Source organism: Myripristis murdjan, chromosome 19 (assembly GCF_902150065.1).
Source record: "Myripristis murdjan chromosome 19, fMyrMur1.1, whole genome shotgun sequence".
NCBI lineage: Eukaryota > Metazoa > Chordata > Actinopteri > Holocentriformes > Holocentridae > Myripristis > Myripristis murdjan.
The window spans coordinates 14,933,032-14,960,120 of record NC_043998.1 but is presented as its reverse complement, the minus strand read 5'-3'; the positions used below and the strand labels follow the sequence as shown (position 1 = coordinate 14,960,120).

The 27,089-nt window shown below is 40.4% G+C and overlaps 1 protein-coding gene across 1 annotated transcript; it reads right to left on the bottom strand.

Annotated features, from left to right (window-relative positions):
- Nucleotides 1-369: 369 nt before the first annotated feature.
- On the bottom strand, nt 370-26,680 carry LOC115377504 (poly(ADP-ribose) glycohydrolase). The gene is made up of 17 exons (XM_030077305.1): nt 26,146-26,680; nt 25,960-26,048; nt 25,083-25,843; nt 23,918-24,040; nt 23,026-23,112; nt 22,604-22,678; nt 17,559-17,651; nt 16,210-16,364; nt 13,330-13,409; nt 13,149-13,209; nt 12,955-13,030; nt 11,404-11,551; nt 5,638-5,716; nt 5,051-5,159; nt 3,039-3,144; nt 1,678-1,806; nt 370-1,443 (listed from the first exon to the last, which is right to left on the bottom strand). The coding sequence occupies exons 1-17, from the start codon at nt 26,259-26,261 to the stop codon at nt 1,268-1,270; spliced, it is 2,463 nt and encodes an 820-aa protein (XP_029933165.1). The 5' UTR covers nt 26,262-26,680; the 3' UTR covers nt 370-1,267.
- Between the last annotated feature and the right edge of the window lie 409 nt (nt 26,681-27,089).

The following is a 27,089-nucleotide window of genomic DNA, read 5'->3' as shown; positions in this document are numbered from 1 at the left end:
TCTCTCAATGCAAATGAAGATGAGACTTGTCCAGCAGGCAGAGAAATCACATAGGAGCCCTAGTGCCTGCCTCTCGCCTGTGACTGGATTTTCTCTGATCTACTCTTTACTTAATGAGGTGTCATGTACAGTTTATATAAAAGGTATGACCTTATTAAACCCCGAGTGAAATGGCGAAGCAATAGGAAAAGAAAGTGAAATGGCAAGGCTGTATAGAGACTCAGTTAGCCTGTGACATCCATGGGAGCAGAAGCCTTCATTCAGATTGTTCAGAGATGTATTCATGGCATTTGGTTTCATTCATACTGTGACTGAGAGAAATGACTGGATTAAAAAAAAGACCCAAGTTATGAGTTATGTAAAAATATTACAAACCAGGAAATTATATTTGTGCAAAACTCAATACATTTTATTCAGTCTGTTGTTTGCAAAACAAATTAATCTATCAGCAAAATTCTCAATTTGCATTCAAACAGAAGCATACAGCAAGGAGCACGTTTTCAAACATCTGTTAACTGAAAATTATAGAAACACAAGTGATCCAAATTAAATCAACATTTTGAAGGGTGATTGAGTTAATGGCCAGATTGTGATACATACAGCAGAACTAATGACTGTGCAGGGCATGGAGCTATGATTTGAGCTAAAACATTACTGCCAATACACATTAGGTTTCAATACAATTGAGTGTTACGGACCGTTTCCCTAAGAGCCCGAGTGCTCTTTAAATCAAACCCCTTTCCTGAGACTGCTCCAAGCTTTCTAAAGCCTATTCTTGTTATTCTTTTCCTTTAACTTGATTTCTGACAGCCAATTCAATTAGGCTGGATATGTGTGGGTGTAAAAAAAAAAAAAAAAAAAAAAAAAAAGGCAACATGACAAACCTAGAAGATGGATGGCAACCTTTGCTTCACCATTAAAATCACAATTGTGTCATATCGAGACTCAATCCATCGGAGTATTACCAGCCGCGGAAAACAAACACAAACTTCTACTGCAGTGCCAGACAGGGGCAGAGCTAATCACCTACTGCACTTCAGTTGTTCCTCTAAAGGATCTGCATGCTTTATAGCTTTTCATTTGGGGCTCTGAGTACAGGAGATGGCATTTGGCACATCCACCATTGTTAATTAAAAGTTCGTCTGACAAAAAAAAAAATCTCCAAATAAAAAAAACATAAGAGCCAAAGGTAGACGGAGAGTGTTTAAGTTGGACATCTGTTTTGTTTTGGGAAGGTAAGGCACGGTGACTCATCGGCCACCTGACCTTAACGGCCGTCTGTGGGGACGTGCTGTCTGGCCGCGCCGCTGTCGGAGGCATCGGGCGCCAAGGAGGAGCTGACCTGTTGGTAGATGAAGGAGTAGAGGCTGACGTCAGGGCGCCGACTGAGGCAGCTTTTACACACCGAGCTGTAGTACTGCCCCAGGAGATCGTACACCTCCCCTGTGAAGGAGACAAGGAGATCGTGAAAGGTGGCCATTCTGTATGGCAAACTAATACAGCAGTGGAAAAAAGCTTTATTAACCCTGGCAGAAACCATAATTAAGCATGCAATCAAATCATAGTATCACATACTTTGCGTAGTGATACTGCTAGAGAAAAAAACAAAACTGCACGTACAGTTTCATATAAACAGGAAGCACAACTTTGAGCGGACAGAGAAGCTGTTTGCCTCACCGACACTGATGTTCCTGGCAGTGAGGAAAGCATGCATGTTGTGGACGTCTGTCATGAGCTGGCTGTCACCAAAGGTGAAATAGGCCACATCTCGGCCCGCCTCAGCAGCTGCCAGCATCTGGAGCAGAGCTGGAGGAAGAGAAGTGTTGTGAAACCTCTCCAGAGAGTTGTGCAAAGTCTGTTTCCATACAGCAGGGGGACTCTCTCAACACAAATCTTCATATTCATCAACACAGGAAATAAACTACATGTAAAATAATGTCATTATGGAAAAAAAGCAAATAATGCTATTTAAGTGACACCCAATTTTTAAAACATCCTGTCTGTCTCTCTTTTCATGTCTGTTTATATATTGCAGCTTGTAAAAATGGAGCAAAGATGAAAGAAAAAAAAAACACTTTAGGGAGAATAAAATTGTGAAGAGTAGCCCATGTTAACATTAAATTTGAGTGACACTGGTCTCAGTGGCTTGTAAAAGGTAAATAATCCAGGGGATAGGTCTCACCCCTGCTGAGAACTCTGGATTAGTCCCTGACTTACAAAGAGAGGCTAGGCCTGGCCCCGGAGAGTTGTGAATATTTAAAGAGGTTGGAAATAAGTCTGCTGATTAATGAAGGCTGGGACAGTGGCACGTTAACGAGCAACAGTGAATAAACATCTGCATGCGGGGGCTAAGCTGGATAAATCTACACTTCGGCAAGTTCTCTCCTGCTTTGTATCATCAACTCTCTCTAAAAAAAAATCTCTGACAATTAAAAATAGGTGGCTGGGTGAGGCTGTACAAGGTAAACAGAGGGGGAACAGCATTTGCATGAGGAGCCTCTTCCCTGGAGGTATGTCATTAAGCAGACAGTGGGTGACTCTGCCAATGGAGAGCTGGAACTTGCTACTGCTAATTAACAAATATGCATGGATGTGTGTATGGTATACAAGCGCTGTGGCTCCGTGTCAGGTAGAATGTGACAACAGTGTGCGGAGGGAAACAGAGGATTATAAGCTCCCAGTGCGGACGGCGAGCGTAAACTCTCCTGAACCTCCCTGCTCATTGACAGTGATACAAGGCTCAGACTGAGCCCTGTAAAGAACTGATGGAGCAGGCAGGCGATCAATTTCACTATTAATGAAAAATATTAACTTTGTCAGTTGATCAATAAAAGGAAGGCAGACGAATAGGCCTTAAGTAAATGAGTGTGTTCTCAGAAGACTAATGGATGGCCACACTGATCTGATGGAGGCTTTCAATCTGAATATCAGATATCTGTTATATCAGGCAGCGGAGTCAGCTTAGGCTACAGCGCCAAAGCAAGAGTCAGTGAATTCCTCCACGAGCCCCAATGAGGCTCTCGTCACCTTCGCGTTACCTTTAAGACGGGTGTCACCTCCGAAAACCCCACATCCCCAGTTCCCTGTGGCCACCGCCGAGAGGTTTTGGCTTCTTTCCCCAGGGCGAGCGAAGCCACAGTAGGCCTGAATAAAGTCAGAGAGAGGGGGGATTGAAAGAAGCAAATTTAAAAGAAACACAACAAAAACAATTTCCTGTGGGAGAGAAATGCTCAGCTGCAGACATTTCTAATAACAAGACATCTATACTAGGGCTTTTCTTGGTTTTAAAGTCTGCGTTACCGTAAAGGGAATTTTCTAAGCTTATTAGACCTCCACCTGCTCAGCAATCATATTAACATTACTAATGACTGTTAATAAAAAAAATATATCAAATTTAATTTTGTCTGTATCACAGTCTCACAAAAGAAAGGACACTAAGCCCCCCATCATTAAAACTTACAATATACCAGGGTATCAGGGGGTGATATAGTGTCAAGCTGTCAGCCTCACGTGGCAGGACTGAACACCGGTAAGTGGGGAATGATCTCTCATTTGGGATGTAAAGCCGGAAGCGGCTCTGATGTGCCTTGGGTCTTGGGATCACCGCACTGTTCCAGATCACTGGTACGTTTCATAATAACGAGGCCCACGTCCCCACACAATCACACCCAAATGGAATACACAGTGCAACAAAGTAATTCCATATGCCTTCAGGCCAGCGCTTGACACATTATTCAATGCGTGCGCACATAAAAGGTTTGCGAGATCCGGTTGGCCTGGCCAAACATACATTTTTAACATCATCTCATTTGGCAACTTTGCACCTACCAGCTTGGTTTCATTGCTGCTGATGTTTAATCAGTGTTGGTTTTACATATTAATAATTGCCTATAACCAATTTAAAGTATTGCAATGAACAATTCTGACACAAAAACATATCAGAGGGCTGCATGTTGTCACAAAAAACACCTATAGAGGTAAGAGAAATGGAATGGAGGATCTGAAGAGGTGCTGGACATTAATTTTTGCCTAGGAAATGAAGCGCATAGTGAAAATGAACTGTTAGTATCCATCCTCCCTCTGACCAGTCATAAATTCTGCCTGTGAAAGGGCAGATGTGACAGTTAGCTGAACAATCGTCAAAACAGGATTGATCTCCATGTTGGTGCATTCTTCACACTCCTGTCAGAGCTGTCAAACTCCTCCATGCTTTCTGAGGGCAGACTTGACAACATCAACATCTTGATTTTCTATTTCCAATATCCATCTCTGCCTGGGAGGAATGTTGTTGATCCAGAAATATTCCCATCTAATAGATATGTTGGGTAGTGTTGATAGCAGCAATGACTTTAAAGTCAGTGATAAACTACTACATTAAAACACAAGTTGGCTTAGCGTTATAGCGGAATGACTAGAAAATTATCGTAATTCACAATAAATCTTATAATCCATCAATTTGCACAGCATAATAAGGACGAGAGCATATATTAAATATTTACCCCAAGAACAGTAAACAGTCGATTTCAGATCTGCTCCTAATTGTCTGTTTCCTGATTATCAGCCAAATGGCCACACACTAAAACCATTACATCTGTGCAAGTCTAATATAAACTGACATGCCATTTTTTCAGTTTTCACAAAACCATAAGATTTTATTCCACGACAGGACTATGGAAGATCAAAGTGCAACATCAAAGACCAGCGGTAGACTAGACTGCCCCCACACTTTCCCTGGCATAAATAATATGAAACGCTCATATTTACGTCTGCAGTGCCTTATAAATTACATTTAAAGCAGCGATAACCATACAATAACTAAAATGTTTTTTGCAATGACCTGATATTCCATTTTCTTAGTTTGCTTATGTTTTTATCCAAATCAGTGCTAACCAACAGAAGAAAAGGCACAGGCTACCACCAGCACATTTTCTCTAACAACAACATGCAGTGAAACACAGAGAAAGGAGAAACAAACTGAAGACAAAGAGAAGAGAGCGTAACGAAGCCAGCAAGAAACACAGAATGGAAAGAAAAAAGAAAAAGGAGCAACCTTGTTGAGCTCTCGGTTGATTCTGGCTGGGTGAAACTGTTCGAGAAAACTCCTGAACTGCAGCGCGTCAATGGCCACAATCTCTGTGCATTTTCTCTGCCAGCCATCTCTGAAATGAATAAAAAGGAAGACCAGCATGTTTTCATATAAAACATAGTGGTGTTCTAAGAACCTCATATCGTAAAGCATTAATGGGTTAGGTGTAGTTTTAATTTTAAAAAAAAAGAAAAAAAAAAACAAAAAAAACAAAAAAAAGCATTTTCCTTATTAATATACAAACTTATGTAGCCAGGTGCTCCAAAATCAGATCATCTAGTCTAGTCCTTCTCCTCCTAACTGATTATTAAATTATGCATGCAAGATGCTTTCAAAAGCCAGTTGCTTTGTGACTAACACAATGTCAACCAGAAAGGAGGAACTATTCCGCTAAATTAGCCAGCACCATCTTCAGCTGGAACAGAAACTTGCATATTTTTGGTTTTGTGTGGCATATGACTTGCCATTTCTCCCACAACAGAAAAGTCAAAGGATTTCAGGGGGGAAAAGCAAAACGTCAGTGGTGAATGGCGGTCAACAGCGGTAAATACCTGGGAGTTGAGTCCTGGTGGCTGCCACCCCATTTGTAACTTTGTGCGTAGCCAGTGTATGAACTGTACTGCTGTGTACCTGGTTATCACATGCAAAGATATGAGACACACATCAGTGAAAACACAGATAACATATTAACCTTGAATCTAAGGACTGAATCTGGCATATAAAAATTAAAGGATAAATTGTGTTCTATTTTTGTGTTGGAAAATGACTTTTCATCTGAAAGTCCACAGACAAACCAACCACCTATTTACCATATGGGGTGTATAAATAAGCAAGATGATTAACTGACAACAACCAAAACTGTTTCATTTGAATCTTTAAGATGCGCTCAAGCTATCTGATTATCACAATCAATCAATCACAACAGGAATCATTTTCAGGTTCTGAAAGGTTCAAGTTTTGAAGAACACTTTGGACAGAAATGGACAATGAAAAGTGACAAATTAGGAACATAATTGCAAAAAGTTTGCAGGGTGCCTTGGCGGTAATTGTATCTGATGCGAGCTGATGACACAAAACAGCTGTCTCCTGACAAGAGGAAGGTCAAGTTATTACCCTCCTTGAAAAGATGTGAGAGGCAGTGAACGAGCGCCAACCCACAGGGGAACACTCAACACTCGTAAAAAGAGAGGGGGGAGGGGGAAGGGGGGGCAGATGACAACAGCACAGTCAAACAAATGAGGCCACAAATTAACTTCTCTTTCATTAGTGCTCATTAGTACCTGGCTGTTGAGACCGCTGGTCGAGAGTCTTCACGCTGCTGGCTAAATAAATGAGCTGATTAGTAGCGGGGCCTTGGTCAGTGCGTGTAAGGAGATACTCTCCACTGGGAGGGAATCTCTAGAGCACACTCGACACACGCGTCACTAATAATCAACTCGCTACTGATTTTTTTTTTCTTTTGGTAACTGGTGCAATCACTCCCTATCACTGAAGAACCCATTCTAGTAAAGCAGAATAAGCAATAGACAGACAGAAAGACAGACAGACAGAGAGATAGACAGATAGGCAGATAGATAGATAAGTAGATAGGTTGACAGACAGACAGAGAATTGAATCTATGATCTCTTTGTTCCAGTTTAGACAAATCTTAGGAATTCCTTCAGTTTAATGCTAAATAGCCAAATTCCCTCTCAACTTAATGGATTTTAAAAGCCCAGGCTTAATCCATTTATAAAACGTGTGCAATAAAACACTAGAGGAGAGTGCCTGGCCACTAAAAGCTCGGTGGATGGTCCTTGGACAGTGTATACACCACGCGAGGAGCTGGAGGGGCTCCAGCGATGGAAAAGCTGGCAGTACTCCGTCAGCTGGCAGTACGCAGGCATCCCATAATATGCACCCATTCAGTAGCTCCAGGAACATTTGTGTCTATACTCAACTTGCAGCCCTTATGCCTCGTACACTATTTATAGCAAACAAAACACAGACACAGGTCAAGAGCAAGTTAATACACTCCCGGTCCATGAGGCTGATCTTGATGCAGACGCCTAACCTTCACAAGAAGACCTCTGGTTCTTCCTTCAGTGGCTGATACAAAACTTTATGCTCAGATATATTTGCACATGAAAGGGGCAACCTTGACGAACAATTTTAATTTTGTTTATAAATTTTTATGCAGCCCAAAACCATTATTTTTTGTAATGGGTGGACATTTATACAACCTATTCTTAATTAAAAAAAAAAAAAAATAGGTTGCATAAAAATTTACAAAACATAATCCACATTGCTCTCAAAGGCTGCTCTATTCATGTGTAAATATGTCAGATTACAAAGACCCATGCTTGTGGATTAAGAGTGACTACAGAAAGAGAAGGTCAGAGGCGCATCTCATTGTCATCTCAAGGCAAAACTGGGCAAGTGGAGGAGATTTCCCACGAGGTCTTATTGTCGAGGCCTGCATGTCAATAAACCATAAAACCACAAAATCCTGCTTCCCCACTCAAACAATAGCACTCATGGTCGTCTGCAATAAAGATACTATCAAAAATCAAATAAAATTTAAAAATCAAAAATAAAATCTACTATTTATATCTGACATTTTTTTTTATTTTGGCTATTTGAGAACTGCAAAGATACAGGAGTGCCATCCAACCCCTTGAATCAGGATTTTATGCAGAGTAGCAGGTTCGATCTTCAGGCCACTATCTCCTGCTTGCGTCACATTTCCTGGTCAGGATTGCCATCAGTGAATCATCTGCTTTCCTCGTGATCCTATTTATAGTTTTGACCGTCCCGATGGCAGCCAGAGATGTAGCAATCAAGGGAAATTCAATTAAGCCAAGGCACTTTTGCAAATTTCACTGCAGAGGTAAGATCCATTAGCCTCTCTACTGTATGCCAAAATGTATCACAGAGGAATATGATTTACCAGCGGCTGGACTTTTAAAACAGGGGGCACAAAAAATACAGGCGGGGTTTAATAAAGATGATGGAATGGAGGAGTCCATTAGTGGAGCAGGTCTTGGGCAGGTCTTCCCACTATAATTAATTCTAGGCCGCAGTAATAAAGTTAAGTGGTGCATGTGGAGGAGAGAGAGATGGCCGGTGAGAAGTCTGAAGGTGACTCCACCAACGAGAGGTGCTGTGACACGGCTGCATGAATGCTGATTGGGCGGGAGGCGCTCGTGATGCTTCGTTTTCTGTTCTTGTGTTTCAGTGGTGGGCAGTTAAAAAAAACAATCAAGACATAAATTGCTCACCGCACACTAAAACAAGTTTAACGTAATTTTATCAGGCATGAACAAAGCATTTTGTTCATTGCATCCTCAAGTTCGCGCAACAAAATTAAGTGGAAACAGACGTGATAAACACACACTGGTCACATGACTAGCCATCACAGTTTTAAAGCTTTTCAGCATTTTTATAAAAAAGGTGAATCATATTACACAACCTATGACATTCACAAATTTACAAATACAACATGACTAAAATAGAACACAGATACCAGAATTACATCATTTCCCATGATTTAGACTTGATAAGACAAATGACTAAGCACCTACATATAGAACCTAACCAGCTACAACTGGATGGGAAAAAAAACAGGATGGGCTAAATTTCATAAGAAAGATAAATAATGAGTCCTACCACTCTCTGTTACACCAGTGTTCAGACAGTGCAATCCTGTACCATTTCAGGCAAATATCGTTTTTCTCTACACATATCACCTACGATGTTTGATTATGTAGACTCACTGCTGGCTTTTCCTTTTTGCAATCCTCAAAGAGGAAATGCTGTGACATGATGCTCTACAGTCGTGAAAATAAATAAATAAATAAATAATTTTCTGGAACTTTTCATTACTGTAAATGAAAATGAAAATGAAAAATATTCAGTTCTCCTCCCAAACACACTGAAAACAGAACAACTTGTGCATCTGAATACTGTTGGCATTTATGCAAGTCAAACAAATGATAAACAAACACTGGAAAATCTTGTGACCAAACTTAAATCATCTGTCATCCTCCAGACCTCGTTATTACCTCAAGAGAGGCAGAAATGTTCAAGATACAGTTGTCAGCTTCATCTATAAGGAACCAACACAAGCTAATTGGCTTTCTCAACAAGTGTAAGGAAAATACAGATGCAGAAAATGTGCATACTGTTCAAACACTAAGATAATTAATCACCACCACATAGGAAAGAAATATAATATAAAGGAATTTATTAACTGCCTCTCAACGCATGTCATTTACATGGGCATTTGAAATGCCCATGTGGCTTCATGTATGTCAGCCAAACTAAGAAAACCTGAAACTGAGAATTATTAGGCACAAGGCGGCCATTACAAATTATAACATGGACCATGCTTTTGCTAGGCACTACAAAGAGAAAAATCATGGGTCTGCTACTTCCCTCAAATTTATTGGCATTGAAACAGTGCAACCCAATCCAAAAGGGGGGAATTTGATTTATCAGCTCTTGAGAAGAGAGGCATTTTGCATTATGAACTGAACACAACTGAACCTTATGGACTTAATGAGACACAGGATTAGAGTTATTTTATATGATATGAAAATAATGCTTCTACCTCTCCCTATAGGTAAATTGGGCCCTTATGGAGAGACGAGCCACGAGTGTCCCCTGACACTCACCTTCCTGTTTAGTGACGCAGAGGGACAGTGGTAGGACTCATTATCTTTCTCATGAAATTTAGCCCATCCTGTTTTTCCATCCAGTTGTAGCTGGTTAGCCAATTTTCTAGTTAAGTCTAAATCATGGGAAATTCTTGTAACTCTGTCCTATACTATTCATGTTGTATTTTGAAAAATGGAAATTTGTGGAATAATGTCATGGATCTTGTAATATGATTCACATTTTACAAAAATGCTGAAATGCTTTAAAACTGTGATGACTATTCATGTGACCAATATGTATTTCTCACACTTCTGACCACTTAATTTTGTTGAGTGAACTTGAGGAAGCAACGGGCAAACTGCATTGCTCATGCCTAATAGAATTACAGTAAAGTTATTTCAGTGTGCGGTGATTAATTGTTGATGTTCCTGCGACTGATCTGCATCTGATAGCAAATACTGGCTGTGCACGGAGAGTTCTGTTCACAGTTAAAAAATAATAATTCCTGGATCCTTACTCTCACATTCCTGGAGCTTGTAGACTATAAACTACTCCAAGATTTGCAAAAAAACTCTTTGAACACAGCATGTTGTTTCACAAACCAAAAAAATTAAGTACTTCGAAACTTCTAGCCAACTACTGGTATAAAAAGTCTGAAAACATTTTTCCTTTGGAAGTGTGTAGATGTTGGATTATGTTATTTTAAATCTAGTTACAGATACACACATTGTGCACGGCAAGCATAAAAAAATCCATCCAGAATTGAATCCAAAATCCAAAAGATCAGTTTTGGTTTTTGTTGGCTTATCATTATTATTATTATGTGAGATAATTCAGCTATTCCATATGTCGCTTTCTTCACTGTCAGCAGACTGTGTGCATGCAGTTATGCAATTTATTTGCATCATGCATTGATTCAGTTTATTTCAACTGTAAAATGCATGAACAAAAAAATATTTTTTGTGGCAAAATGGCAACTGCATTCACCTTCTTCAATTTTAATTAATTATGTAATTAATGTATTTCCTTATATTGTCCTTATAACAGTATGCATTATACTATTAGGAAAACTTCTATTGCTATCCTATTGTTATGTCCCCTTTCTTTCCAAAACTGAGTCTAAACAGAAAAATGAGCAGTGTCTGTCTTGAAAGAGACAGGGTAGAAACAGACAGGAGCCATCAGCCTCCTGGGGTGATTCCTGAAGTCGAGCTCCTGTTACTGGGCCGACCCCACTTTGTTTATTGCAACCACTCCATCCTTAAGTACAGGGGAAAGTAATTACTCAACAGAAAGACCCAACAGAGCAATCAACAACACCCAATCTCAAACTCCCAAATGCTTGATAGGGCTCTCCTCTGTTGCCAATCAAAGGGACAGAACATGGCAGGGACAGATATAGTAAACAGGGCGACTACCAAAGGTTTTAGCCTCTTGCTATGCCAGGATGGGGTAAATTGAAGGGGTCTGTAACATGTTCTCCCTGCTGTGTTTGACTGAGATGCTCCTCTGTCTTTCCTCTGTCAAATTATAGGTCAAGTTTTAGAAGAACCTAGGCATTACTTACCTGATGTGACCAGCGCACTGATACATGAACAGTTAGTGGGTAATGCAATAAATTAAGTGAATTCTATGGCTACTATAAGGTAACAGTGTAGGAATGAGTTTTGATCACAGACCTGTGATGATCAGACATTCTTTATGGCCCAGGGCTTCGGTGAAGAGGCGAGAAACAATAAGCTCAGGGTTGATCAGAAAGCGGATTTCCTCTTGAACCAGACCGGAACCGATGACACCTCCTCCCACAAATTGATTGGCAAAATCCACCTGCAAATCATAAGTGATGACTGTCAGTCAATGGAACACTATTACAAGGGAAGGGGTTGCTGTTATCCACTGGGTAGGTTATTGTAAGTGGGTCTATGGTATTGTAGACAGCATTCACTCTCTACTGTAGCTACACATCCATAACATCCATAGACCATGCTGAATTGTTTACTCAAGTGTACTTTTTCCAAGCTCGTTAGACAACTCTTGGAGAACAACAAGTAAACAAGTGACTCTAAGCAAGCGACACAACAAAAAACACATTTTTTCTTACTCTGACTTATTGCAACATACAAACTTGACGACAGGAAGAAAACAAATCATGAAAGGGTCTAAACCCTTTTTCTCCATTTTTGACAGAGCCTCTGACAAGCTGATTGGGACGGTGGCCTGAGGTGCTAGTGCTACTCAGACATCTGCTCCCCATGTCAGAATGAGCGCTCCCCAGGAGCAGCACTTACGAGTGCTGCTGCCAGTAGCAAACATGAAAACAAGAGTACAGTCCTATGGTTCAAAGTGAACATCTTCCAGTAGTGACATGCTGCTAAATTGACGACTAACTGATTTTCCACATTATCCTTCACTACTTGTTTGTGCTTTCAGGTTTTGTGTATTTTTCTGTGGGTGACACTAATTTATTTGTTTTCCATTCGAATGAAAAGAGTATCTCATTTTAGCTCAGACACAGATGTGAGAATTGATTGTTGTGGTCTGAAAGCAGCTATGTGGAATGTGTAATCCTTCACTTTAAGGACTGACAGTTGTGGCTCATTGGCCTACCGACAAGCCAGGGCCAACCCCGTCACAATCCCGGCAAGACCCTGGGAAGCGGCGTGCGGCAGTCTAATAGCACATCCCCCCGAACTGGCCACTCAACTCTGGGACAGTCGGCCTGCCTCTCAAGTCTTCTTTGACAGGCTGTCAGTGCCCCCCACCTCACCAGAGCGTCCATCAATCCTAGCTGCGGCGTGCCCTGGAGCTGGTCATGTGTGCACATCAGCTGTCAGCTTGTGGCAACTGGAGGCAAACAAAAGGTGAAAGGGAGGGTGGGCCGTCCTGACAGTGTACAGGAAGCGCGGCCGACGCAGGGAGCAAGGGAGGCTCAAGGGCCTCGACCCCAGTCCCAGCACACGCACCCGCCGACGTGTGACCCGCTCCCTCAAAGGCCTTTTCAGCAGCAGTAAGCATTCTGGGTGAAAGACTCCAGAATTTAGTAGCTCAGTCACTGACTACAACACGCAGAAAAAACAAGAAGGAGTAGCCAGCACCTCTCAAACTAACAGCTCCTTATAGCAAAGGAATGTGACGTTCATCTCAACCAATCTGCTGTGACTGAAATACACAAATATGTTCCTTCTCTACTACTGAACATCATTCTTTATTGCCGTATTTTCACAACTTACCTGAAGCATGCCATAACCGTCATCCTCAATGGTCCCTTCACATGTAATGTGGAGTTTTGTGAGCTGAGACTGTGAGCTGAAATACAGAAAAGAAAATGAATGGAAAAGAAAGATGACACTTATCTTTTGCAGAGACAAGAAAAATAATAGAACATCCTCAACATCCTCTTTATCACATTGTCAAAATGCTGTACCTCTTCCAATTTGGAGGTCTGTCCAAACTTTTTCGTGTGAATGTTACAAGTCCAGTGGGTCCTAAAAAGCAAAGAGGGGGGAAAAAAATATCTCAACATTATTTTGTGACTGGGAGCAGGCATAAATACTAAAAAGGCCAAAGCTTTTACAATGTAATTCTAATTTGATGTCAGCACCTACTTTGCTCAGTCACACTTTTGAAATAGCACATCAGGGTTTTGAGCTTCTCAATCTTCTTTGGTGAAGCTCCCTCAAACAGCCTAAAGGCAAAAGATATATTTGATTCAGTTCTTGCTGGTATTAGACCACATATGATCCCACAATGAAAAACATTACTTTTTTAGCAAGCGGCTGGATGTGACATCACAGCCAACCACCGCCTCTTTTATTCAAGAAACTGCAGCCGTGAGCAAGAAAAAAACGACACTCTGTATAGCCGGTACTGTAGAGACACAGGGCCTCCACTTTGGCCATGTGAGTTCAGTCATGCTTTAACTTTTGACATGAATTAGTTCAGCGCTCACTCAGCCTCCCTTTCAGTCACTGCCCGATTATGTAGGAGCTCCTCCGATGTTACAACAATGGAGTTGCCCCGGGCCTGCCATCACAGTCACACTCATGTGCCACTTCACAGCACTCACACAAAAAGGAACAGGGAGGGACACAGGGCTCCCTCCTTAGGGATACATTAAGAAGCCCTATGTCCCTTTTAAGGAACAGGGTCCTCAGGAGGAAAAATGTCAATCCCCCTGAAAAACATGCACACACAAACACACACAAACACAAAAACTGGTAGCAATGAGGTGCAGTGGGGGTGTTTGAATGCCCTCCCAGCATTAAGGCCACCACCACCACACTTGCAAGCCAGCTCAAAAGAAATCCACTGCCCGCCCCACATGCCATAACAATGAGTGAGAAATTTCATGTGAGCCAAATGAAATAACGACAATGGCTTGATGCACTGAGAGCCCTTCAGGGGCAGGGAAACTCATTCATCTAAGTCAGCTCCTGCTTCCATTTCTCTTTTCTGTCAGTGTGGCCGGTAGAAACAATCTTGCGTCATGTAGTCCTGAGGGCAGTCTGTCTTTGACATGAGCTAGCCACTGGTGAGCGCAGGCTTTTAGTAATGGAGCACAATATGGTCTTTGGGGAACGGAGCATTAATAGATAATTATATAACACCAATATATCCACCACAGGAGAGCAGAGAGTCATGATGTAACACAAAAAGGGCTATAAGCAACATCTCCATGTATGAGAAATAAGTGTCCTCCACCAGAGCAAGAAATTATTTCTAAAATAAATAAATAAATAAATAAACAACCAACTGATATGTAACTTTGACTTAAATGCTCATCACAGTGAAATTAATAGCTAAAAGAATAAAAACTAGCTAACCAAAACAGACCAAACTTTCAAAAACTTTTAGGCAAAACAGAATAATGACCCTACAAAGCTACAAATGAACAGCAGTTTATAAATTTGCATTAAGATAAAAGAATGTCTGCTCATAAAATGCTGTGGTTGTATTTCCTCTAAGTACCCTAAAAGATGAAAGGAGAGCTTGGCTCTGTGCCAAACCCAATAAGAAAATGGAAACACAATATTCCGAAGCATTTAACAGCTGACACACGCCAAATTTGTTGATTTAGGACGCTTTTCAGAGATGTTGAAATTACAACACTGCTTTGCTTTTCAGTCACAGAAAAATCCATATGTGCATGAAATACTGATAGTAAAAACCGCTGTCATGGTCATCCGCAAAACAGCCAATGGCCCTCTCTGTTATCGAAGCAGCCATCTGAGTCAATGTTAATCTAATACCCTCCTCCATTTAGGTAATTACACCGTGATGCCGACAGAGATGGGGGACGCTACTGAGCACTGATCAGTCAAAGAAAAGAGCACTGATCCCGCTGCCTTTAAGGAATTACCAAGAGGCCTGCTTCGGCATCACACCAGCCCAATGATCTGTGCATTAAAAGCTTTATGGAGAAAAAAAGTCTTGCTGACCTTCTCATTTATCATAAATGATCCTTTTGGAGAAAAAAGGTTTGGCTGGGAACATCTTTCATAATCATATCAGAGGAACTGATCACTCTCGCACAAATAGAAAAGATGGAATGATAAATGATCCATAGTCATGTACAGTATAGGTAAATCTGTCAGCTACTAGAGTGAGACAGAATGACCAACAGTAGTGTCCCGATCCACAAGGTTCAATAAATCAATGTGAAATATCCAGGAGAGGTAAAAACCGTGAAGAGGCACGGCTGCTAAATGGGCAGATCAGAGTTAAATTAACTGCTTGTTCCAAAGAAAATCAATTTGCTTTATGATAAATGGACAATGGGAGTGGAATCAAAATGTATGCTTTTGAATCCTAAGCCTTTCTTCTATGTTTACTTCACCCCATTTGCACCCTTATTGCTATTCAGGTGACACTTTGGAAACTCAGTCTCCTTTCAAAAAGAAAACATACAAATAAAAAAGACAGGTGCAATGAAGTTTCCCTGAGACCTTTGCCCTTTTCTCAATAAGCTACGTGCAATACATAGAAGTAATCACTGTGACATAGAGACAGAATACACAGCTGTGGTTAATAATCATAAATTAATGCAGTGTTTCAAAAAAATATATTTAAAGCTAATCTCAGGCTCATTCAGGTAGGTACAGCAGGCTTAAGGAATTTCTGCACTGTGCTCTAAAATGTAATTACACAATGAGAAAGCTCATAGTGGCTTTAAACAGTGCTCTATGTTTGTATTCTGGATTAGCCTATTCATCTCAGAGCATGGTGTAATTGAGGAAGTCCGACTGATCAATATCATTTCTGTCTATGCAATACAGTTATCATTTATGGCCAGTTGTAAAACCCTCTGTGCCTGCAAACTGCATGTAAATTGGCTGAATAAATGCCCAGGGAGCAGATTATGGTAAAATGACTCGTGAGGAAAGCATATACAGTACTGCCCCCTCATGGAAATAACACTAGTTGTCTCTTCACTGTGAGCAATTTACTTCTAAATTATGTTATGTAACTTAACAAAGATGCAGTACCTGAAGAAGTTGATGTCTGGGTAATTTAAGTACTCAGTTTTCCTGGAGTTGCGTCGGGGGAAGCTGCAGAAGAAGGCGTTGGCAAGCAGGCTTGCCACCTGCTCCTGAGACATGGTGATGGAGTGGTTCATCCCTCCCTTGAGGAGCGGTATCGGCTAGAGGGGGAACAGAGGTAGAACTGAAGAAGGTCAAAATAATTTATTTTGTCAATTTGCTAAACCAGACACTGAATTATGTTACACAAATGGACTAATTTAGCACCACTCTGGGCTTCTTGAATCAGCCATCATAATTACAATCAAGGTCCACCCATGCTCACAAGTGTTCCATACTCCCAATACAAGCACAGGGTTTAAAAATGAACACTGCATTGGTATAAGTAATTTTGTGATGATGAAGTGGAGAAAATGCTTTTCAATGGCGGGAAAATTCTGCCATTTGTGGTGCTACATGTTGCATGACTAACACATTGCAAAAGTAAAATTTGAAAATCAGCAATATGGAAACAACACTACAATGATGCTTGCATTGTGCACGCTAGTATCACTGCATTTCCTTGTTACTGGCTAACACATTAGTTAAATAATAATGCAATGACAAAATCCAGTTAGGGAGCTAGCTACCAATGTTACAGAGGGCAGCAGAGAAGCAATGTGAGGAACCCACTCCCTTTGCTCTACTATAAATTTCTGTATCTCCACCTCAAAGGCAGGCCATAGATTTCAATAGGCGCTGTTGAGGAGAGGTGGCATTTAAATCGATCAAAGACTAGCTGCTCAATTTTCTGTCCCATTATTGCCAAGTTACTTGAGACCTGGGGGCAGAAATCAACTTTTATATTGCAACATGAAATACAACTTTCTATTCCACACTGTCGAAGACTGTTGTTCAACATAATAGGCTACAACGCTGATATTGCCACACGTCATTCAACACTGTTTTAAAAGCACGATCCTGTTGGCTTGGGTGAAAAATATACCGGTACTTGGGTTCCACTTTGAGAGCTGAAATTGATCAAACAAGGAATATGTTTTAACACATAGAGGAGTAAAATTAATTGACAGACGTCTGACTGTTTGGCTGACTAATTATTTATACTTAATGAGACTCCTCCAGCTGGAGACACACATTGTCCTTCACTGTCAACAGGCTAAAGCTAAATGACCAATAGGGCTATAAAACATTTGATAAGTGACAATCAATAGCCAGATGCCTTGACCTCACCAATTTTTTACTACCATATCTTCAGATTATGTGTCACATCTCGACCTTTGGGTTCAAGTTGCGGTGGTGATCTATTGTGTCGCAGACCAGCGTGTCAGTGTTCACCAGCTAGTACTGACTGTTACCTTGGTGCACAGCTCAGATGCTCTCAGTGCTAATTGCACCATGTCTGGCAGCAGGGAACCAAACAGATGTTCAGCAGCATCAGGCTCGAGGACCTTGGAGAGAGGAAGAGATCATGTTTATGTTTGTTTTCACCAGACAACTCAGCTGTGACATTAGTAGCTGTCTGGGCTAAGAAGTTGGGACAAATAACAGACTCAAACTTAAAATCTCACAGTTATAGCAAATTGTTCGACTTGTACAATCTTGTAGAAGAACTTAAAGGAAAGAAAATAAACATATACAAACTGAAGCTGATAGAACAGTTAACCCCTTGAACTCTAATTTTCAGTCTAAGTTTTGTTTCTTCAAAGTAAAAAAAAAAAAAAAAAGAAAATTTTTTTCATTTTTTAAACGTCACATACATATTCTATATCTGCTGGCTGCAATGCCTCACTGATGCTATATCAATGAGTAAAATATTCAAACACAACATGTCATCATCTCATGGCTGCACCATTACATCAAACAGAAAATATCTACATGTCTTGTGCATCATTTTATGCACATTTCCCTGTAATTCAGTAGGGCATATTTGATATCTTTGGAAACCTTGAGATCACTACAATTTATAATAAAATGGGTTGGAACAAAGCTCTGCCATGCAGCATACATTCATAATGATGAACGCACTGATGAGTCCAGCAGGGATTAAGCCATTCAAGGCAATACACTCTATTGCCTTATTATATCATATCATAGCTAATAAGTGTCAAACTCTAAAGATACAAACTGCCTAACAGAGCAATTTAAATTAAGCTGCCCAACATAATTTACCATGCATGCAGGTGTAAAACTGCTAATGACAGATAACAGTGTGTACAGTGGACTAATACCCCATCTGGAACATTCAAAAAAGCATCTGGAAGACGCAGCCACATATTAAAACAAGACTGCTGGCCTCATCTGGGCTGTTCATCTATAATAATATGACATGGCTCAAATGTTAGTGGAGTGTACCAACCATCCATGACTCCCCAATACTGCCTAAGTGCAGTGGCTTACAATAGACAAAATGTACTTTCCTTATTTACAGCTGTATTGGCTACCAAATGTCAGAATGATCAATCACAGAGCAATTTCATCAAGGTTGCACAGCCATGCCAGCTGATTAAACAGGCTTCCTGGAAGAGATGCAAATGACCACGTGCTGGAGATGGATAGGACAGTGTGTTCCCTGGACAAGGAGCCTTGACTGGCGATTTAGCCCAGGACATTTATATTATGGCAAAGGAGGCCTGACTAAACACTGTCATACGTAACGACTCACTCGACATCATAAACTGTTCCTAAGGGTGTAATGAATGGAGGCGGCTGACAGGGTGGGTATAGCTGAGGTAGTGCAGCCCTGGCTCTTTAAATCAGCGGAAGGCGGTGCATCAAATCAACTGAACTAACACTCTGTATGACTTGAAACACGTCTATACATCACACCAAACTGACAAAGTAATCAAGCAAGATGGCGGGTGGGTTGAGGGGGGTGGGAGGAGGGAGCGACCAGAGCTCACATCCAGATTTACCACAACGCCTTGTCCTCCAATTCCTATTCTCCCCAGGTCTGAGCAATAAAGCAATCTCTACTGCCTCTATGACTGTGTCAAAATGAAACACTTCCGCGTTCATAACCATAAATACAGGGGCTGGCCGGGCTGGAGAATGAGAACAGAATCTGATGCTGTCCGTCACCGCCTTTTCTACTATTCATAAGGTGCGTCTGCAAAGATGAATATTCAATGAAAGTGCCTGTCCTGTCATTCTATGCCATTCATGTCTTCCTCTCGCTGACACTCAAAATCATCCTACTCTGACGTCTCCACTCCACTCTGACGTTTAGAGAAGGAAAAAAACAACAACATGCTGAAAAACAAATTACACTATACTGCTTTTTTGGACAAACATTTTTATTTATGTGGTTTACTGACAGCTTTTTAACTACTCTAGACACATTTTTTCCATTAATGCATAAATAATCAGCCCACATTTTCCACCAGGAACAAATATAACATAAGTCTTGAGGTATTTTCTTTGATGCATTTTGTTAAATTTGGCTGTAATAACAACCATCATCAGCAATACCTTCGGTGTGCCATATGAACTGCTTTCTGAGTCTTTTTTACCTAAAATGATAAAGCACTGTCCCTTCAGCATACTGAATTGTTAAACCACAAACCATTCCTGAAGTGAAGCTCAGAATAAATCCAGAAGAGCCAGAAACATTGAACCATCTTTCTGAAGAGAAAATGTGTCCACCCCATAAAGATATAGAGCTTAAATAAACCAACTCTACTTGCTGTGAGCTACAGTGACATTTATGAGGCTTTAAAAAAAAAAAAAAAATCAAAACTAGTTTGTTTTCAGTTTTATAACAATTTGACTTCACTGCTTGTGCTGTCAATATATACACAGGGTTTACAGTGTTTTCTGAACAAACCACTCATTGAAGATACTGGGAATTTATTGGGCAATCTGTTCAGATAATAAAATAGCTCAATACCACCAGGATTTAAATCATCTCAACGTTAATGAAATGTTAAAATTAAAAATCTGTTTGGTAAGTATGAAAATGGAGGCGATTAAAACAACTTTGAAGCTATTATGGCTGTAGAGCATGTGGGTCTTAACTCTAAATCTGTGTTTCTGACATGTTTGATTGTGCTGAAAATATTGCACTGTGATTGAAGTGATTTCTTTATCCATTTGAGTAAAGTTCATATAGTCCAATCCTACTGTGGCAGCAAGGAAAACTAAACAATTAAACTTCAGTTTAATTGTTTAGTTTGTTTTTTTTAGCTCCGGTTTTGCCCTACGAAAATCCCAATTCTGCCAGAATGTATAACATACATCCTGCATGCAATCAATTTGACGGCACAAGAGTGGAGTAATGTATTCTCTCAGTGGTAATGTCAGGCATTTTCATTTCTGACAAGCTACTAAACATGACCTTTTGGCAGAAGATTAAATTACTTCTCTTGACTCCCACTTTCCCTCTGAAGGGCTGCAACATTCTCCCACACGAAATCCATTATGGCCCTTGTGCAAAGTGACAGAAAAACATCTGATATACTAGCATCCGAGAAAAAGGGGGATACATTTATCTTTTCCTGAGATGTGCGATATCAACAACAACAAAAAAAATGTACTTGACGTGCTCTGGATGATGCCATGCAGCACAGACAGTGCCGATGAAACCTTGACAAGTGCTCCCTCACCAGAATGAGAATAAAGCATACGATCTGTTTCTTTGTACAAGCTCAGGGAAGATTACCGGTAGTATAAAACACTCAAGTCGCAACATAGGCCATCTCTCAAAATGGAATATTCCCAGCGCTTCATGAGCCAGAGAGTGGCACTGCACTCCCTGATTGTCTACAGAGAACAAGGCAGCGCACATCACAACAACAGATGATGGATGTCCTCCAGACAAGGCAGGTGCAGACACTGGAGACTGAGCCACAACCAATGGACCAACAGAGCTCGGGTCATCATGACGCAACCCCAGTCAATTTTCCCCTCAGCTCGTAAATAAAATGACTTATCAATAGCAGGGGACTGTAAATCATCCTTTGAACAACACAAACAACAGAACCGTCATAATCTGAACCTCAGAAATCCAAACTGGGCAGATGTCCAGACAAGAAGAGTAAGTAAAATTCATACAGACAAATCAATTGCATTCTATTAACTATGTGCAATCACTCACTTTGTCCTCCACATGCAATTAAAATCTTTTAACACCAGTTATATCACAATGTGTTAGCAAAGTGTGCACATACATACCTTGTGTTTGAAAGACTTTTAAATAATTATATTCTCAGATATTAGAGTCAATAAAAGTCAGTTAAAGTATATTATAATATTCTGATTTCAGGATAATTTATGACTTTAAATGTTTGTTTTTTAAACTTCTTTTTCCTTATCTTTTCCCTGTAAAGCTCTTTGAGTAACCTCTATATATGATAAGGTACTATATAAATGAACTTGCCTTGCCTTGCTTTCAGTAAAGAAAATTTGGAAAAATGCACATTGTGACAATGTTAATATGATGTGATAGACTAGACGGTGAAAATGAAAAAAACAAAGTGTTTTGGACAAATAAATTCATGGCGCCATGGGCATCAATCACAAAATTGTGATCAACCCTAAACTGTTCTCCGTTATTCATCTTGGCCCCATTTGTCACATCCACCTATTTGTCATATTCTCCCCTTTCATCAAGCAATTACTTATTTCCATAAAGTTTAACATAACTCATTACTTAAACCTTCAATCAAAAAGAGTCTAATCAAAATTGCCAGACCTAGAACTGTCATTTTTAAGAAAGTGAATTTGGCAGTTATTCCTGATCACATAATATGCTTAAAATGGCATCACGTTTTTTTTTGTTTTTTTTTTTGTAAAAGTCAAACAGTAGACAAATTGAGACACAATAGATGTTAAATAAATGTTAAATATAAGACAACCCTATTATATTTCCCTTCCTAATTTTCCAGGAACAGTACTCATCTTGTAAAACAAACATCACTAAGTTTGTAAAAGATGACTTCAGGTGTTTGAAACATGTTGCCTTTATGATTCCAGTCCATTTAGCAGTAGCGCTGGCTTCATTCTGAATTTGGAGCCATCCACGTTGCTCCAAAAATAAAGGCCTATTATCTCGATCAGTTTATATTTCCATTATGACATATGCCAAGCTAAATTTAATTCAGTGTCCAGTGAGACATCTGTATCGCTGTGCCTGCCACAAGTTGCAGACAATATCATGGTGGGCTAATGAGCCATCTGTGCTGTTTGAACCAGGCTCTATGAGAGGCACCAACTCTGGTTTATGATGCCTTCTGCTGGGTAATCAAGTGTAATGATTGGACAATTTATGTTTCATTACTCTACAAGTAATTTCTAAGCATCATCAACGTGTGTGGTCAGGTGAAAACATGCTTACAGGCAAGATAGCTGGGTCTAAATAAATAAAGAAATAAAATAAATACATAAATAAATGTACATTGTTTACCTTGGTGCAGTATGAATGTAATGCTGTGAAGTCCCATTTCTTGGCATGCCCAGCACTGTACTTCAATATTGTGTTCTGTAACAAAGTACATTAATGTTTATATTTCAGTGAAATGCAAAAAAAAAAAAAAAAAAAAAAAAAAGCAACAATAATAATAAAATACACACACACACACACACACACACACACGCACACGCATTTATACTGTGTGATTTGACCTTATAATTGGTATTTATGTATTTCCTGAAGAAAAATAATTTGGGGAAAATACCAATATTAGATATTACTCAGGGTAACTGTGTGTCTCATAATTTCTGGAACAATGTTGCCATCTTGTGGCTCAGTCTTGTAATAACAAGCACGATGCACTGGTCTACGGTTTAACAAACTTCAATTTGCAAGGCAACAGATGTGAATCTCACCTTCAGATCCTGAGCACTTGTAATTTTCTTGGACAAAGTTTCCTTGATCAACTCCCACCGGCTCTTATTCTGCAGCTCTTGTGTTTCCTATGAAAGCACCATGACAGTCAAACTACAGTCACCAACTAAGTAATACACCCGGTTTTAGTCCCGGTTTCTGGCATTTCCCTCCTGTCCTTCACCAACAAGGCATTTCCTTTGCGCACATGCATCTCCCCTACGATTTATTCAACACTGAGACCCAAGGCATGAATCCTAGTTGAAGATAGTGGCTGTAAAAATATACAGTAACATCCTAGTCACAGCTGGGTCACTGTCATACCTCATGAAAACTCTTGACAGACTCACTTTAGAGTTTACATTTCCAAACAACCTCTAAACAATAAAATCACTCAATACTCAATGCTCAATGTGTCTTGCATATAGCAGTAATGCCATTGAAGTCATATAACAGGTCGCATTGTAATGGCTTAAGTCTTCATTACAGATTTCTCACTCTGTATTAAGACCCAATAGGCACGTGTAATTAATCAATAGCAGGAAGCAATGATGTTCAAACATGCAAATATGCAAAATATAGAGTATATGATATCTGCTGGGCATAAAAGGTCTGTGCCTCTGCATTCTATGTGAGGTCCCATTATCCTTCTACCGTGTATGTTAGTATATACAGTGAACTGTGAAACACTGAAAACACTTGCTATTATTAATTACTCTTGGCAATTAACATAATTCTGATTATTAATCAGGTAATGCAATGATAACAACAGCTATTCTAGACTTAAATGTGCAGTATACAGTTTACTCAGAGCATTAATAGTTTGCTATCAAGCTATTTTTGTTTTATCCTTAAAGGCATTTTTTTTTTTTGCTATGAACTCTTGACCATTACCTCATTTATGACTGGAAACAAGTTCATCCCTGACCAGGGCATCTTGACGTGGACGTCGTCCCAGGTATCTGTAAATTTGGCAGGATATGGAACAGGAACCTTGCCATTCTGAAGAAGGTCTGTCTGTCGATGTGAGTGACCATAGACAAAAAAATGCCATTAGTAAATAAAATACTTGTATGCGAAACACAAGTCCCTTAACCTGAATGAATAAAAAAACATTATTCTAAGACTCTTAAAGAATAATCACATTAAGGACATGTTAACATAATTAACAGTGAATATAAACCACCCTGGTGTTTGACTGATGAGGAATAGGCTGCACCGTTTACAACTAGGATCTTAAAAATGTTTAGACTAACTTCATCTTATGTCACTTAGGAGATTGGGGTGTGAGTTTACATATGTGTACAAGCTACTCTAAAACCATTCATGAAGCCATCTCTTACTGGACAAAATATTGTAATAATAATAATAACTAACTTAATCTAACTTTGTTATTTAATCTTAAAGTATTGTGGCACAAAGATTCCCATGTTCTACACTGTCTGTGCCCAGACAAGTCCAGCCTTTAGGAAACAATTCTCAGTACAACTGTGTATTACTGTGTTACATTGTGGACGAACTGAGTGAAGCAATGATTGCAACATACAGATTTTTTTTCACGCATTTGCCTGCTATAGATCCAAATGCTCAGTCTCAAATGAAAGGTAGCACAGCAATCACATTCTGTTACAGATTAGGCCTCGTTCATTGTAGTCAGTACAGGGTGTGGTCAAAACAATGGAAAGACATTAACAAGTGTTTTAATAGCTCAGCAGTCTTCTGGTGCCAGAACAATTCTGTATAATAGACTATGTGTGCGCTACCCACTCCTTTGTAAGTTAGGCAAATCACTGTTAACTGTGAATGATCTCACATACAATGATCATGTAAGGTTGTATAATTTTCTGAACTGGTGACTGAAACATCATTTACCAGTGCAATTATGAAAGAGAACCTGAATGATTATTCAGAATCACTGTTAGTGATCAATATTGACTTTGCGCATTAAGCAAGACACAAACCTAAACTATGCCAAAAAGATAGTCATACAAGTATAAATCCACAATACCCAAGGCTTTATCACCTTAACAGTTAAATACTTAAAAAAAAAAGTTCAAACCCTTATCAGCACAGTGTGTTGGCCTGAAACATTTTTTAGTCGAGGAAGTTGTTGCCCGCAATCAGGCATCCTCCCCAGTTCACTGATGGGGGTCCCAAGCCACGTGACATCAGGCTTAGCATCAGAGGGAGAACTTCCTTCGTCCCTGTCTTGTTCCTCTGGAGATTCTTCTGGACTGTCACGCCTCAAAGGTAAGTCCGGCGACAAGGTTCCTGAGAAGTAGTCTGTTATTTTGGGGTTGCGTTTGACAGAGCCTGTCGAGCCTCCCGGGCATGTCTCCATTTCTTGTTCCTCTGACCCATCGCCACTGCGGATCACTCTCTGCATAAGCTCACTTTCTGCAGAAACTTGGGAAGCTGGTGCAGCAGGGTTGTCCTCCTCCAGGAGTTGTGGTGTCAGCGGCTGGGTTTCCTCTTCCAGGCTACTGACAGCAGCTTCTTCAGTCTTGTGACTTACCGTGTCCAGAGACTGAGTTGAAGTGCCTTGCACGCCACCTGCATCGGCCATTTCTACATCCTCTTGAGCTCTGCACAGCTCGGCTGTGTTTGTGGTTTTTCGAGGCTTCAGCAGCCACCTATCAAGCGTAGATCTGAACTTCTGCTGCCTGGGACAGATTCTGTGCTGTGAAAGTTTCGTCTTGACACCTCGCAGTCCACCTGCTCCAGCCTTTGTCCGTATTTCCATCTTCTGTTCTTTGTCCTTTTCTCTCCTCTCTTGATCCATTGTCACATTATCTGTGCTCTGACTACATAAAAGTTGGCCTGAAAGAGAGAAAATCATTTAGGAAGGGGAAGACATAAAGACAAAACAAAGCCAGTGACTTGTTTGTCGTATCAACCAGGGGTGTAACCATGAGTCAAAAAAACAAACCAGTTACCTTTCAGACAAGATGATGGCGATCTCTTATCATCGGTTTCAACCCTCAGTCTCTTTGCAATTGGCTCAAAGTCCGTCAGCGCAGTCATTCTACACAAGCAGGAAAACAGGTGCAAACTTTCACATCGTACTGAGACAAAGACACAGTTCTGCAGCATGGCAAGCCCGTCAGTGTGCGTATACTCACAATACAACCTGAGTTAACACCACCGACTTGGCCTGGTTCCGATTAGACCAGAACTGTCTCTTTGAAAGTCCTTTCTGCAGCAGGTGAACGAAGCGCAAAATACAATGTGCAGCCATGCATAACACAGTCTATTTGAAGACAGCACACATCAGTGCTTTAAATAGGGGCATAACACCCTGGCCAACTAGATAGACAGTTAAATGAACTAGGTGGCTATCTAATATTCATGTCAAAATGGCTTTTGCCTCAAGTCGGGAATTACGGGAACAATAATTAACTCATTCCGTCAGCAGTGACTTTCGGCCAGCCAACAACAGTTAGCAAACGCATGCTAGCCTCTAGCTAGCTTTGAACAATATCACTGTAAAACTACTGAGAAAGTGTGAAACACTTAAGGAGATATTTTGCTAAGTGTCAGCGCTCTGAGTATATAGGCTCCAAGCTGCACTATTTCCAGAGTTGCTGGTTTTTAAGTTAAAAGGGCAACATGGTCGCATAGGTCTGCACAGGGATCCAAAGTGTAGCCCGGTTCCAAAACAAAAACACTTCCGCGTGTGACGCAGTAGACGTCACGACTGTTAAAGTTTCGCGATATTTCCTCGTCCCTGCGTGTCCTCAGCCAGGAGTCACAGGCTGTATAAATAAACAGTTTATGCCCAGAGTCTGTCCTCCGCACATCACTACAGGTAGCTCTCTTTATATATCCATGGTGCTAGCATAGGTAGGTGTATCTTCTCTGGGCACTTGTAGCCTATGTGTTTTAGTGAAGGGCTGTGGAAGGGCTGGATCAAAACCTGAAACGGCAGTTCTGTCTTGTAATGACAGCACAAAACTCAAAATAAACATCTGGAAATTTAAAATGACCTTACTGGAAAATGTCCGCATCATGTAAATTCTATATGATGCGTGTGAAGACGACATATGAATTACGTGGAGCCAATCTC